Below are 14559 nucleotides of genomic sequence, written 5' to 3'. Positions count from 1 at the left end.
ATGAGCTGTAAAGAACAATTGTGGCTCTCAGGGTAACTTTTGGCTTCTTTAAGTTTTTCTTGTAAACATAAAAATGTCTCCAAGTTGTCACCCTCATTCCTGTTATGTTTGAATTTATTTTTTAACCTTTCTGAAGTATCTTTTACTGTGAGCCTTCACTATTTTGTTTATGTCTTTCTGTCACCATTACAGATAAAATTGTCCAATTTCTAATGAAGGTTTTCATGTCCTTTCTATTAATGTTGAGGTGCAGACTGAGCTTCCACAGCACGATGGTAGTTCAGCATGGGAGGCTCATCAGGTGACGTTTGAAGTGGTGACACAACTAAAGCAATGGTCCTGGGAGAGTCGGCACTCTATCTGGTCCTGGCACTTAATGGACAGGCTATGCGCCAACTTTGTGAGATCTCAGGTCAGTTGTGGACTGAGGGAGAAGAGCTGATGAAGATACTGCAGAGACGATGAGGCAGAGCTCAGGTTTGAAAGAATGACCTACCTGCCTCAGACACACCAGTGAAGAGATGAAAAGGACTGACATTATGTTACAGAACGGTGACTCCGTTAAAATGGAGCTGTTTGAGGTAACTGGGGTCCAGTAGTCAAATAAAGGAAAGCTAGAAATGACACTTCTCAGGTCACACAGAGCAGAGGACGACATCACATCCCTAAGGTAAGAAGCTGGGAGACATGCTGAGCGTGACAGCGTGAACCTCAGGCCTCTGATGTCACCACTTTATGAAGAGGGGAGGTGAACTTCACAAGGATGATTAGTTGGAGTGGCTGCCCAAGGACAGAGTCTTACTGCAGAAAGGTGAGTGGGCTGCTGTGCTCCTCCGTAATCCATAGGATGGTACACCATCAACATCTTCATGGTCTCCAATAAGACCAGAACCAGATGTGAAACACATAAAAGTGTGTGATGTCCAGACACCCCCTGCATGAAGCAGACCACAAACAGGCTGTGGTACCAGGGCCTGAGGTGAACGAGAGTGTCTTGTGCCCAGAGATACCCCTACATGAAGAGGAGGGCAGCAAACCACAGAGTGTGGTACCTGAGGAACATCAGATTGAGTCACATGAACAGAAGACATTTACCAAACGAGAACAGATAATTAAATCCATCAAGGTCGCTTCTTTAGCTAATAGCAAAGATAATAAAAAGCTACTGTCTGTCTGTCTGCGAGTGTGGGGTCCCTCTGAGCAATCTCATTGGTCAGTTTGGCTTTGATGGCTCATTGCTATGGGATACTTTAGGGGTGCAAAGTTCATTTGGTTTTCTTATTGTGTCTTTTATTTTTCTATTCTTTATTATGTAAAGCACTTTGAGCTACTGTTTGTATGAAAATGTGCTATATAAATAAATGTTGTTGTTGTTCAATTCCTGATTGTGACCCTTGTTTAACTTTTTTTTTTTTTAAATATATTTTTACAAAAAAAAAAAAAAAAAGCATTTCAACAAAAATATTGATGGGCCAATAAAATCTAATAGGGTGCAAGCGGAGTTGCCTTTAAAGAGGGGAAACATTCGCAAGAATAAAAAAGAAGCTGTCACAGTGGGTAGTGGTGGCCATAGTGGAGAACATTTTTTTTTATATTATATTTTTCAGTTATATTTCTTTTTGTCTGACTGCTGTAATTAGGATGAGTTCATTCAAGTATTCAGCCCCTCAAGGTCACTCCGGACTTGAAGTACCAGGTATCTCTCTGTTTAACTTAATAGAGGATGTCCATATATGGCCTTATTTATATTAGATGAACACGTCAGCTGTATTCTAAACATGCGTCGATATATTCATACACTCCTGTTGTGAGGGGCCGCTAGACGTTACTGGGCTGATCGAATCCCAGCTGGACTAACTGTTCAGATAGAAAGAGCAGCAGCGACACCAGAGTGTAGTTTGAACACCAATATGGATTTTGGAGAAAAGATAATAGAAATACTAAAATCAAATCAAATAGCCTTTTACTGTCAAATCACTATATGTGCAGAACACACAGGAGAATCAAAATACTGTTTCTTTCTCAACTTCGTAGTACAATAAAATATTAAAAAGTATAGAAGTATAACATAAGATAAATAACATTAGAACTTATAAAGTAGACCTGTGTACAATGTGCAATAGTCATTAGTGCAAAAGCCACTTACTGTAAATTAATAAGCAGCGTTGCCTAAATGAGTCTGCCATTTTTTGTCCAATGCATTCTGTGTAACCAACTAGCAGAGCAATTCCAATTTTCTTCCCACACCTGACTGAATTATTTCTGATATTTCTTTTTGTTATTTACAGTCTCTTTGGACTTTGCCTTTTTAGCATGAATTTTCATGTGTCCCTGAAAAGGAGTTTTCTGTATGAATGTTTTTCCACACTTAGAGCAACGGTATGGCTTTCCTCCTGTGTGAGTTCTTACGTGTCGCTGAAGGCTACAGGGTTGTATGAATCGCTTGCCACATTCAGAGCAACAACATGACCTTAAGACAGAATGAATTCTGTTGTGCCTATGAAGGCTGCCGTTATCGGTGAATAGCTTGTCACAATCAGGAAACGATAATGGCCTCCATCAAATGTGTTTTATTATATGTCTACGAAGACTGTCTCTTCGTGAGAATTTCTTGCCACATTCAGAACAGGCATAAGGATGGTCTTTATTGTGGACTCCTGCATGACGCAGAAGGCTGCTTGTGTTGGAAAATCTTTTGCCACATTCAGGACAGCAATAGGGCTTCTCACCAGTGTGAACTCTTAAATGCTTCAGATGATTACTGCTACTCGAAAATCGTTTGCCACATTCAGAACAGGAAAATGGCTGTTCTCCTGTGTGCACTCTCATATGTGTCTGAAGAGTGCTTAATTGTGAGAACTGTTTGCCACATTCAGAACAGGAAAATGGCTGTTCTCTTGTGTGCACTCTCATGTGTGTCTGAAGATGGCTTGATTGTGAGAACCGTTTGCTACATTCAGAACAGGAAAATGGCTGTTCTCCTGTGTGCACTCTCATGTGTGTCTGAAGAGTGCTTGATTGTGAGAACCATTTGCCACATTCAGAACAACAATATGGTTTCTCTCCAGTGTGAATTCTTTTGTGTCTGCGAAGATGGCTCTTGTTAAAGAAATGTTTACCACATGTTGGACAACGGCATAAACCCTGTCCTCCGTGCCCAGTCATATGTGTCTGAAGGTGGCTCACTTGTGAGAATCGTTTGCCACGTTTAGTCAAATATGGTTTCTCTACAATAGGAGTTGTGGTATGGCTGTGTTTTGAAAAGTTCCTTACACATTCAGAATGGTGGTAGGGCTCCTTCCCTGTATTACCTTCACTGCGTTTCTTAGGCATGTAACTATCTGAGAATTGTTTCCCACCTTCAGGACAGTGATACGGTTTCTTACTCCAATGAATCCCTCCATTATCTTTAGAATTCAATTTGTATTTAAATGTTCCCACACACTGTTGGCGGATTGGATTTAGATTGTACACTCCGTGAGATTTGATGGCATCGATCCTTGTTAGCTTCACAATGGGCTGAAATCTAGGGTGCTGTGAGGCCATTACCAAGTTCTTTGTTGCAGATGCCACTTTCTTCATATTCTTGTCAAGTTGTTTAATTTGTGGACAACCCTGAAGAGAGGACAAGTTGTCATTCTCTTGAAAATCTACAGAAATAAAAATAAGAGTTAAAGTTTTAAATGACCAATATTTAAAATAAAATAGCACTACAAGAGATTATTTAGTGTTTAACAGTATATGCCTTTTGCAACCCACTTTACAAAAGCATGCTAATGGAGTTAACACTTCAACAATCCCAACATTTGCAAACTGAGTTAACAAACACATAAAGCCATATTAGGATGCAGTTACCATGGACCAGGAACAAGCCATGAGCAACTATCATTAATGGCTTGGTGATGGCTTGAAAAAGAAAGAGCAACTGGGGCAGCAAGGGTGGCCAACATGACCTGCAGACCATTTAGAGAAGACCCCATATAGAAATGTCAAGGATGATAAAGCCAGTACATCTACATGCACAGTAACATTGCCAAGGACTCATTACATCAGTTATGGTCCCTACAACAACAACATTTATTTATATAGCACATTTTCATACAAAAAATGTATCTCAAAGTGTTTTACATAATGAAGAATAGAAAAATAAAACACACAGTAAGAAAAAAAAAGTCAACATTAATTAACATAGAATAAGAGTAAAGTCCGAAAGCCGGGGAGGACAGAAAAAAAAAAAAAACTGGAGAAAAAAATAAAATCTTCAGGGATTCCAGACCATGAGACCACCCAGTCCCCTCTGACCCCCCTACGACCACTCCACCTTGTTTGGATAACTGTACTAATTGAGGAGCTAATTTATTGGAATAAGTGTGAACTCCTGCCCTGGGCAATCAAAATTATTAGACAGTAAGCCACATAGTATATTTACATACTTCTTTCAGCTGCTCCCGTTATGATTAGCTGTGACAACCCCTCTTCTTCCATATCTTTCCGTCCTCTGCATCTTGTTCTGTTACATCCATCACCTGCAATCTTGCCTCTCTGACTTTGACTCCCAACCGTTCAACTTGATCGGACCCTCTAATGTACTTATTTCTAATCCTATCCATCCTCGTCACACCCAATGTAAATCTTAATGTTTTTAACTCTGCCACCTCCAGCTCTGTGTCCTGCTTTCTGGTCAGTGCCACTGTCTCCAACCCATATAACATAGCTGGTTTCACTACCGTCCTGTAGACCTTCCCTTTCACTCTTGCTGATACCCATCTGCCAGAAATTACTCCTGACACTCTTCTCCACTCATTCCACCCTGCCAGCACTGTCCACCTCTCATCCACAATCCCCATTACTCTGTACTGTTGATCCAAAGTATTTAAACTCATCCACCTTCGCCAACTCTACTCTTGCATCCTCACCATTCCAATGGCCTCCATCTGATTTACACACATGTATTCTGTCTTGTTCCTACTGAGATTCATTCCTCTCCTCTCCAGAGCATATCTCACCTCTCCAGGGTCTACTCAACCTGCTCCCTATTATCGCTACAGATCACAATGTCATCAGCAAACATCATAGTCCACAGGGAATCCTGCCTAATCTCATCTGTCAACCTGTCAATCACCACTGCAAATAAGAAAGGGCTCAGAGCTGATCCCTGATGTAATCCCACCTCTATGTTGAATGCATCCGTCACTCCTACCACAGACCTCAAAAAGCAGGAGACAGAGCTGGAGGTGGCAGATATAAAGATGCTAAGATTTGCATTGGGGGTGACGAGGATGAACAAGATTAGAAATGAGCACATTAGAAGGTCAGCTCAAGTTGGACGGTTGAGAGACAAAATCAGAGAGGCAAGATTGCGTTAGTTTGGACATGTGCAGAGGACAGATGCAGCGTATAACGGGAGAAGGATGCTAAGGATAGAGTTGCCAGGGAAGAGAAAAAGAGGAAGGCCTAAGAGAAGTTTATGGTTGTGGTGAGAGAAGACATGCAGGTGATGGGTGTAACAGAACAAGTTACAGAGGACAGAAAGATATGGAAGAAGATGATCTGCTGTGGCGATCCCGAACGGGAGTAGCTGGAAAAAAAAAAATCAGTGCACAAAATTCCATGGTTCATTAGAGACATTAGTGAAGATATAACCATGAGTTTTAAAGTTACTTGATTAATAAAGAAAGGCTCAGGCATGTATTTTTCTTTTCTAATTTCTTTTTTAAAAATCACATTTCTTCTATCTTAATACAGTCCTTTGTCATAAATTGGGTATTTCATCTTGCTAAACACAAAAAGGCCATTTTGCTGCAGGTTATCAATAGAACAGAGTTTGGAGTGGGGTATGTTTATTTGTTTAAAACGCTATATACTTGCCCCTTTCCTATAACAAAAACTAGATAGGGTTGTCCCTTTGATGTTCAGGAAAAAAGCAGCATTTGAAGAACTATTCATAATATTTTCTTATGCATTATGATATTGGAAAACCTCCTACATTTAATGACTCATTTCTACTGATTGCTGATTGGAGGCAGGCATATACAGTGCAATTTTATGGGCTCAAGAAAGGTTGGAGGCCTTCAGAACAAGACACACCCAACTGGGTGCAGTTTTACACTGTGAAGAAGGAGATTTCATTGTATCTCTGTTTTTCCCAGCATGTCGACATTAGTTAAGTTCATTATTGGCTTTTGCAGATTAGGCCAGTGAACTACGTTGCCAGTGAATTTGAAATTTCACCATCAACACTGTCAGCTTTCTTGAAAGACAGAGAAAAAAAAGAAAAATCTCAGGTTGCCAATGTATGTGAACTGCTGAATTTGAAGACATTGAAAAAGACCTTTTTTATGTGTTTCAGTGATGTTCATTCAAGAAACATTTCTATTAATGCGGCAATCATTCAAGAAAATGATAGGTTTGTAAACTCTCTTGGGCCCTCCCCCAACTAGACAGCATGCCGAAGAGTGTCCCGAAGTCCAAACTCAGTGTCTATGGAAGACTGTTTATCTGTTGCCGGGGCAAAAGTCGTCTCAAAGCTGTGCTGTGTCTCTCCGCCAAAGCAAACAGAAAAGTTATCGATGGGTGATATGCGAGGAACATTGTAAATGCAGGTAACAGGATTACTTGATCACTGATCTGGCCACGATCCTGCCTGACTGCTGTGTCTGTGAATAGCAGAGTGGCAGATCACGCTACAATAAATAACTGTGTCGTTCCTGTTTCACGCTGAATAAAGCTGGTTTTACTATAGTACTAAGACTCAGCCTCATGTTTTGGGGTGCAAGAGAGGTACTTATAATGCAACCCCAATCTTTTAGGTTTTGCTCTTGTGTCGCTTCACTGCAGCGCTATGAGCCAGTTTTTGCCCTGCCCCCACAACAGACAAACAATCTTCCACAGACACTGCAATCATGCTTCAGGACACACCTCAGTGTTTCGTTCCAGTTGGGTGGGGAGGTTCTCAAGAGTTCAGAAACCTCACAATATGAAGAAGGATGATTCAGGTCCGGATTGATAACTGTGTTGCCCACAACAGGCTTCCAAATTTAGATAATGTTTGCGTTAAATTCCTACCACCCAACTGCACAGCAGTGATTCAGCCATTGGATCTGGGCATCATTTGCACCCTGAAAGTGTTTCATCGCAAGGAAATGTTGAGAAAATTTATCGACAGTATAACTTGTAGGCAGGATTTGATTAAAATTAAAGCAAAAGAATCAATGGAAATGATTGCAAATGCCTGGATGCAAGTTAAAGAAAGCACTATAGTAACAAATACAGAATCTCATTATAACAAAATGTTTGTTACAACACAATATTTTTTAGGTCCCATTAGTTCGTTGTAACAGAATTTTACCTGGATATTCTTACCAATTGATAATATAATGACAGAGGTTGAGCCTGCCCAAAATACCTTCTTTCAGGCTGTGTGTGTGTGTGTGTGTGTGTGTGTGTTCCTCCTAGCATTTAAAAGATTAAAAGCAAATATTGGAACGGTGTCATTGGACCACAGAGTTTAACGATACTTAAACCAATTTTTTTATTGGCAAAGTATGCATGAAGATGTTTGGGATTATACAAGCTACATGTTGGACTGCTCCGGTACCATTATGTTCACGGGAGCAGTAAACCATGGACTTTATTACTGATATGCCTTCCTCCAAGGGTTTTAATACAATTTTTGTGGAGGCAGACTGAGTTTTGAAATGTGTGCATCTTATCCCCTTCTACTTAACACCTGGCAGGTGTCTTTCTATAGGGTGGTCCAGATCAAATTATGCAATTTTCATTACACTATAACTTAAGTTTATTACATAGAAAATCACCCGAAAAATCCCGGAACATCGAGAAGTGTGAGAACTGACGACACAAAGAATCGTCTTTGTGCTGAACTGGAATTGTCCCCGCATAAATCAGAGTCATCCAGATGATCTGGATCTGCATAATTAGATCTGGACCACCCTGTAGAAAAGACTGATAGTATCTATGGTTTTCTGTATCAAGATGTATGAAACCATGGTCTTCTATTTATTTCTCGCTTCTAGGAACTATTCTGTCAGAGATTTGGTTGTTCTATAAAACTTAAAATGTTTGGTTATCTACCATAAGCTAATGGGCAAATGTAAAGAATTAACAAAGGCCTACAGAAACACGTGTGCTATTTGATTGGTCCTAATCAAGATGACCGAGTTGATTTTCTACCCATTGCTGACTCTGCTAGGAATGTACCACCTTGAAAAGCTCTTAGCCAAATGATTTTCTGATTTCAAATGTAAGGCTACTCCCATCGTTAAAGTTGGGCAAAAGGTACGGCTAGAGACCCAAGACATCAGTCTACATAGCGACCCTTTTTAAACTGATACAGCACCAGAGTAGCATTTATTTTGAGAAGATTATGCTTTTAATTCTGACATTTTACTTTACTCCATGTAGTTTTTTGATGAACTCATCCATGGTTTTTTGGTGGATGGACTGTTCGTCTAAATGAATTGTTTTGAATTTTCGCAGTTTGCCTTAGCTATTTAAAAATAAAGTAACAATTCCTAACACTAAACACCTTTACTGGGTGGCATACAGTCATGTAGGCTGTACTAACTGAACTGTCTTCCTATAGTTAAAGTTTGTTTTTGCATTATTTGTCTGATATCACGTACACCCTATTCCGAGTCTAGGGCATGTTTTGTACTATAATATACCCATACCCTAACTGTATTTTTGTTATTTTGATAAGTCATTTTACCCTTCCGTTAATCACATAATTTGTGGACATTTTGTGGCTGCTGACGTGGCTCAGCTGCATCACATGATGTCATATTGCCTCCTTATTTAAGATGGTGGCATGGTATCCTCACTCTTCTAGCTTTTTCATAATTGGCCGTGTTCTTCATAATTGATTTTCATTGACAGATACTGTTCTGTTCCATTTATGTTAATCAGTTTAAAACGGCTTTGTTCTCCTGTCTGTTTTAACTCATTATGTGATTAATCATTTGTAAAATGTTCCATTAGATCATACCTGTGAATTTATTAGAGCCACCACTCAGTGAACAGTGCTACAAAATACAATTACCTGAACTGAATCATTTTATTCTAATACTCTAAAATGGATGAGAATTTCAAAAAGATTTCAAGTACTGTACCAACTTGTATTTTCAAAAACTTCAACAATAAAAAAGCCACCAATCACAAAGATCAGCCGCTTTTCATACGGTACAACTGAATTGACGGCAAACAGGAAATGGCTAAAAGCATCAAAATCCTTTCAAACTATTTTCATAGAATGTTTCACATGTTTTAGATGAAATCCTGCTTTAACTAACAATTTTGTTTGTTTAACTCAGTAAAGTTCAGTGAACCAATTTTCTTCACATTCACAAAGTCTTGGTAATTTCAAAATATATAATGATACATTTGAACAGGACTGGCTTATTCATTCACAGGTTTTGCACTCCACTGATGCACAGAGATTCTTGCACACAGGCAGACATGAAACACTTTCATTCAGAGGGGTCTAAATTGTGCAAATTTATTGAACAGTCAAATGGGTGACATGTCTACTCCACAATACTACATATGGAGAAAGTAAAAAGGTAATACATTATTGTTTGAAAGGGTTTCTTTAAAGAAAACTAGAAACAAACAGATTCGACTTTTCTTTGACTTCTCTTTAATTTGTCTGAAATCTATTAAAAGGTTTTCTTCATAATAAAGACATTAAGCTAGTGATTATTATTAAAAAGAGATACAATCCAAACCAAGGAAATTGTGAATTGATAGTGTTAGGTGAAAAAACTGCAAGAACAACTCAGTCATGCCTCCTCATTCCAATCCAAAGGATTAATTGTTTCTGTTCCTTATACTTTAAAAATGAAACCCATATTTTTTAGAAAGCCTTTGTTTCTAAGCAGAGTGAAAATGCAAGAAAGCACCCTTCAGGTAAATCATAACTGCCTTATTTTATTATAGCATATACCTTCTCCAGTTTGATTTGGACACAATTTATTCTCGGGCCTCACAATGTTAGTCTTCGAGGATTCTGACGGCTTGTGGGCATTACTGTCCTTCAAGGAGCAGCGTCTGCCCAAACTGGAGCCCAATCTGTTTAAGTCTTCATCTGGGCCCATATATTGAGGATTACAGTCTTTCAGCTTGATACGGTTTATAATTTTGTGTCTTTGAATGTTAGTCCTACCCTTTCTTTTGTTCCTCTTTTCAGAGACATCCTCTTCACGTTGACATTCTTTCTTTAAAATCTTCTGGCCAGCTGGATACATTTTTAGCATCTTCTTCTTTATCTCTGTACAGAACACAGGGTTTAATTAATTCAGAAATGCAATACAAATGTAACACATTTAAGTCCCATTTTTTTCTATGTCCTCATCAGTTAAGAAAGAAGCCAAGGCAAGTTATTCACCGAGACCACATGGGCAGAGTAAGTAATCAATCTTCATACCAGGTGACCAGATATGAAACAAACAGTCTCAGGGAGTGTTTCCTGCCTTTACGACACACCATTATGACTCTGCGCCATCTGTTGATATTAGGGATGTTATGATATTAGAACTTTTGTATGTCATACTAATACAACACAATTTTACAATGCTGGACACCCTTTGATACCACAACAAACACAGAAATCCTATTCACTCCCCATTAAAGAAGTACTGGTATTCATAAATCTTAAAATGTAATGCAAGCCTTGAAATGTAATGTGAGGCAGGGATGGAGATCCGCCAGTGCAACAGCACAAGGTAGGGTTACAGTCTTGGTGGGAGTTTCAGCACAGAGTTTATGAAGAATGATATATCATGAACTCTCTAATTTATCTTAGCATGTGCACATTTCTAATCATTCTCGGACAGTAGTTGAAAAACACTGCTTAAAATCCATACTGAAAATTAAATTTCAAAACATTATTATACTATTGAATGACTGAATTCCAAGATTATTCAGGATACTTTCATTTAAATACAAACTCTTTAAGATGTTTTTGTAACAACATGGTTTTAAAGTTTAGTTAATCACAGACCTATTCTGTATGAATTGTAACACTTGCTATTGCAAGATTTAAATTTGCATCATTATCTGGTTAAAAAATATTACTAAAAGAGCAAGATTTAACAGAATAGTCAAATTAAATCAAAAAATCAAATGCCACAAGCTTGTCTTGCTTTAATTTTCTAAATCTGCCCCTTCTTTTTTACCAGCTTTGAAGCTTCCAGTGTGAAATCAAACTTGCCAGTTCAACATTTATCCTTTATTTCAGAACTCCTGTAAAGCAGTATTTATTTAACTGCTTTAGATATTTCTTACAAAAGTATTGACACCTTGTTATTGTGTGTGCTTGTGTATAAATCCACAATTAGAAAATGACCTGTCGTCACACATGAGTGACTAGGGATCACCTGCAGAGATTTGTTCAGATGAGAGGGAGTGCTGCTGCTAACTATCTCCTCTTTTTTATCTACAATGGAAAGAAACGCCCAGCCAAGGAGTCACCACACCCTCAGCTCTTATCTGGCTAGAAGAAGGAGGAGGCCATCTTGCACAGTTGTGTGTCAACAATATTCACTGCTTTGATTGAACATTCAAAACTGTTAGGGTCCCGGAATTTTGTTCATAGTTAATGTTAAGGAAGGTTTACACAAATTAGGCCTCAGGATTATGTTAAAAAACAGGGGCATATGAAGGAGGAACTTAAAATCACTGGTCAGCTTGTCTAATGTGAAACTGCCCCAAGCTTACAAAATCCAAAACCATTATTCAAGTCACAGCCTTCATTTACATAATCTTCACGAGATGGAGGCAGTTGGCGGTGTGTCCCTGTAAAGATGGCCGCCTAATACAGTATGAGACACCCAATATCTGACTTAACTAGCCTGTGACTCACTAAGATAAATTTCAACGGGTTTGATTTTGTTTTTAGTCTTAGGGGCAGACTGTGTGTGCAGGAGAGCTGACAACCAGTGAATGTTTCTCTGAAGTAGAAGGCATAGTTAAGTGAAGAGGAATAAGAAACTGCAGCTTTTGAACCTAACAAAAATAAGAGATGCTCCTCTTTCTGTTGTTTCATGTTTCAGATAGCAAAACAAAAGAGGAACAAATAAAATAAAGGGTGAAGATTGCTGCTGAAGAGCGACAGCTGTTAACCCTTTGTACACCATGGGCTTCATCAGCAGCCTGCTATTGCCTTTTAGAAACAGGGCTGAGCACGACTCTGCTGAATGGTCGTTTAAATTAACGTGGTCAGGTAATGAGATCAGCGACTGTGGCTGGCAAATCTGACATGCTCCAGGACAAAAAATATTCTTCAAAACAACTGTCATTATCAACAACTTTGAAACAAGTTTCAAGTTTATCAGCTTCATCTTGTTTAGGTACACTCTGCACACATCACAAATACTTTAGTACTTAACACATTAATAAACTCCTATTAAACAGCAGCAGCACCTCCCAGTACTGTGAAACTGGCACGGTGGAGGCCTTGTGTGCCTCAGTCTTTCTTAACGCTCTACTTGTGCTTCTGATGGACCAGTTTGCTATGGGTAACCCTAAAAGGGGGGACCAGAGTAAAAGTGGCTCATTACTGACCTTCATGAATACTCTAATTAAATAAAAGTGGGTCTTAGCCAGAAGACGGATGCCAGTCCTGACAGTTCACCTAAGAGTGACACAAACAGGTGACCCACACAGCTCACCTCACCACAGTGGTCCAGTGCAAAACAAAAAGTTATTGGGGGTACAGGAAGAAAACCGGGGTACCTGTAGAGGGCCGGAGCCAGCTATAGACCATCATAGGGTACACTCACATTCAAGTCCACAACCACACCAAGAAAAGTTAGATTTGCCAGGCCACTAAATCTGAGCATCTTTAGAGAAGTGAAGAAAAGAAGAATAAAACAGCAGACATGGAAACTGCATAGAGACTTTAAAAACAGGCCGAGATTCAAATTCATTCTGACAGAACTGTAAGGCAGTAACAAAGTTGCCCGAGGGACGACTCGCCGCTCTTTCAGTGGCCGGCCGGTCACCAACCCCGCAACTGTCATAAGTGAGCGCCGCGGAGTGACAAATTAGAAACAAAGGCAGAAATCAAAGCGCCTTACGTGTGGAATGGCCGTCTGCTCGATGCCGGCGATTCGCGAAGGAAACTGGAGGGGAATGAACAGGCGCCAGCGGTGTGACTGGGTGCTACGATTTAAATTTTGGGATTTAGCCACGTGAAGTGAACCGCTGATACGAATGAACATCAATGGCACGCGGGTGGCCACAGGAGGATTCACTCGAGCAAAGTTCTGCGGAGGGCTAACAAACACGAACTCGCCGCGCTTGGTGATTCACACGTCCAAAAAGCGCATCTCCAAAGTACTTACTGTCTGCCTCTTGCCGAAGAGATTCTTTCTGAACTCGGTCACACTTCTGCCTCGATCAACAACAGCCTTGCGTCGGTATAGTGTTTCAGAAAGCGAGGCAGTGGCAGTGTGGCTTCAGGAGCCGTCGCATTGGATGACGTCAGCAGGTCCCCGACTTTGGATCACGTGACAGTTGAGCGAAAATACACTGTAGCTGGAGAGAAGCTGGGTGGCTCAGTGTCCTGCTACCTTATAGAAGCCTATTAAACCAATAATTTCATCGGGGAAGCTGCGTTTGTCTGGGGCTGCCACTGAGACGTTTGTTTTTGTGATCATGAACTGAGTTTTTTTTTTTATTACAGTAAGATTCTTGTTAAATATAGTAAAGTTCTTCGTGTCTGTTTTGTTTTGGTTTTCAATGCAGCAATATATATATATATATATATATATATATATATATATATATATATTAATAAAAACTTAGTTCCCATCAGGGATAAGTGTAGGTCCCTCCTATCTTTCTTCTCTGTATCTCTGCTATTTGCAAAGACATTCTTGTTAATCGTATACTCTGAAAGAAATGCTCACTACCTCTTCTCTACCCTTAAGTCTCTCTTAAGTCCCCCTGCTGCTCCAAGACCTTTGTCATTCTCTTCTGATGATTTTTGCTTCTTTCTTCTCTTTCAAAATCTCCAAAAGACCCCAAAGACATCTTCTGAGTCTACTCTGTGTCGTTCTCCTCTTCCATCCTTCACTACTGTAAATGACTCTGACAGTTTAGACCCCTGGGCTCTGGATCCATTCCTTCACACATTTCTTCTCTCCTTCCTCAATCTCCTACATCTCTTCTCTTTTCAATGCCTCACTGACCCCTAGTATCTTCTCTACTAATATCAAGACGTCATTTTGATCCCTTATGCTCAAAAACCCTCTCTCATCCCATCTGCCCTTGAGATTTACCATCCTGTGTCCATCCTGCCATTTCTGTCCAATACCCTCAAACTAATAGTCCATAAACAGCTCTCTTCATTTCTCTCTGACTATGATCAACTAGATCTACTTCAGTGTTGATTCTCCAAGGGTCCCTCTACTGAGATTCCACTGCTTTCCACCATAAATGCTCTTAGATCTGCTCAAGCTGCTTCTCCTTCCTCTGTCCTCATCCTCCTTGCCCTTTCATCAGCCTTTGTTATGGTTCACCACCCCCTGCTTATCT

The 14559-nt window shown here is 39.8% G+C and overlaps 1 protein-coding gene across 2 annotated transcripts; it reads right to left on the bottom strand.

The window, feature by feature from the left end:
* Positions 1–1946: 1946 nt before the first annotated feature.
* LOC120534511 (zinc finger protein 239-like) lies at positions 1947–13552 on the bottom strand. 2 transcript variants are annotated; one of them, XM_039762118.1, is made up of 3 exons: positions 13365–13552; positions 10184–10288; positions 1947–3650 (listed from the first exon to the last, which is right to left on the bottom strand). In XM_039762118.1, exons 2-3 carry the CDS (start codon positions 10272–10274, stop codon positions 2560–2562), a joined length of 1182 nt encoding a protein of 393 aa, XP_039618052.1. In that variant the 5' UTR covers positions 10275–10288; positions 13365–13552; the 3' UTR covers positions 1947–2559. The 2 variants fall into 2 exon arrangements, with proteins under 2 accessions (XP_039618052.1, XP_039618051.1); XM_039762117.1 differs by having other exon boundaries at positions 9965–10288; positions 13365–13550.
* Between the last annotated feature and the right edge of the window lie 1007 nt (positions 13553–14559).

This window comes from Polypterus senegalus, chromosome 8 (genome assembly GCF_016835505.1).
Source record: "Polypterus senegalus isolate Bchr_013 chromosome 8, ASM1683550v1, whole genome shotgun sequence".
Lineage (NCBI taxonomy): Eukaryota > Metazoa > Chordata > Cladistia > Polypteriformes > Polypteridae > Polypterus > Polypterus senegalus.
This window is presented reverse-complemented; position numbering and strand designations above follow the sequence as displayed.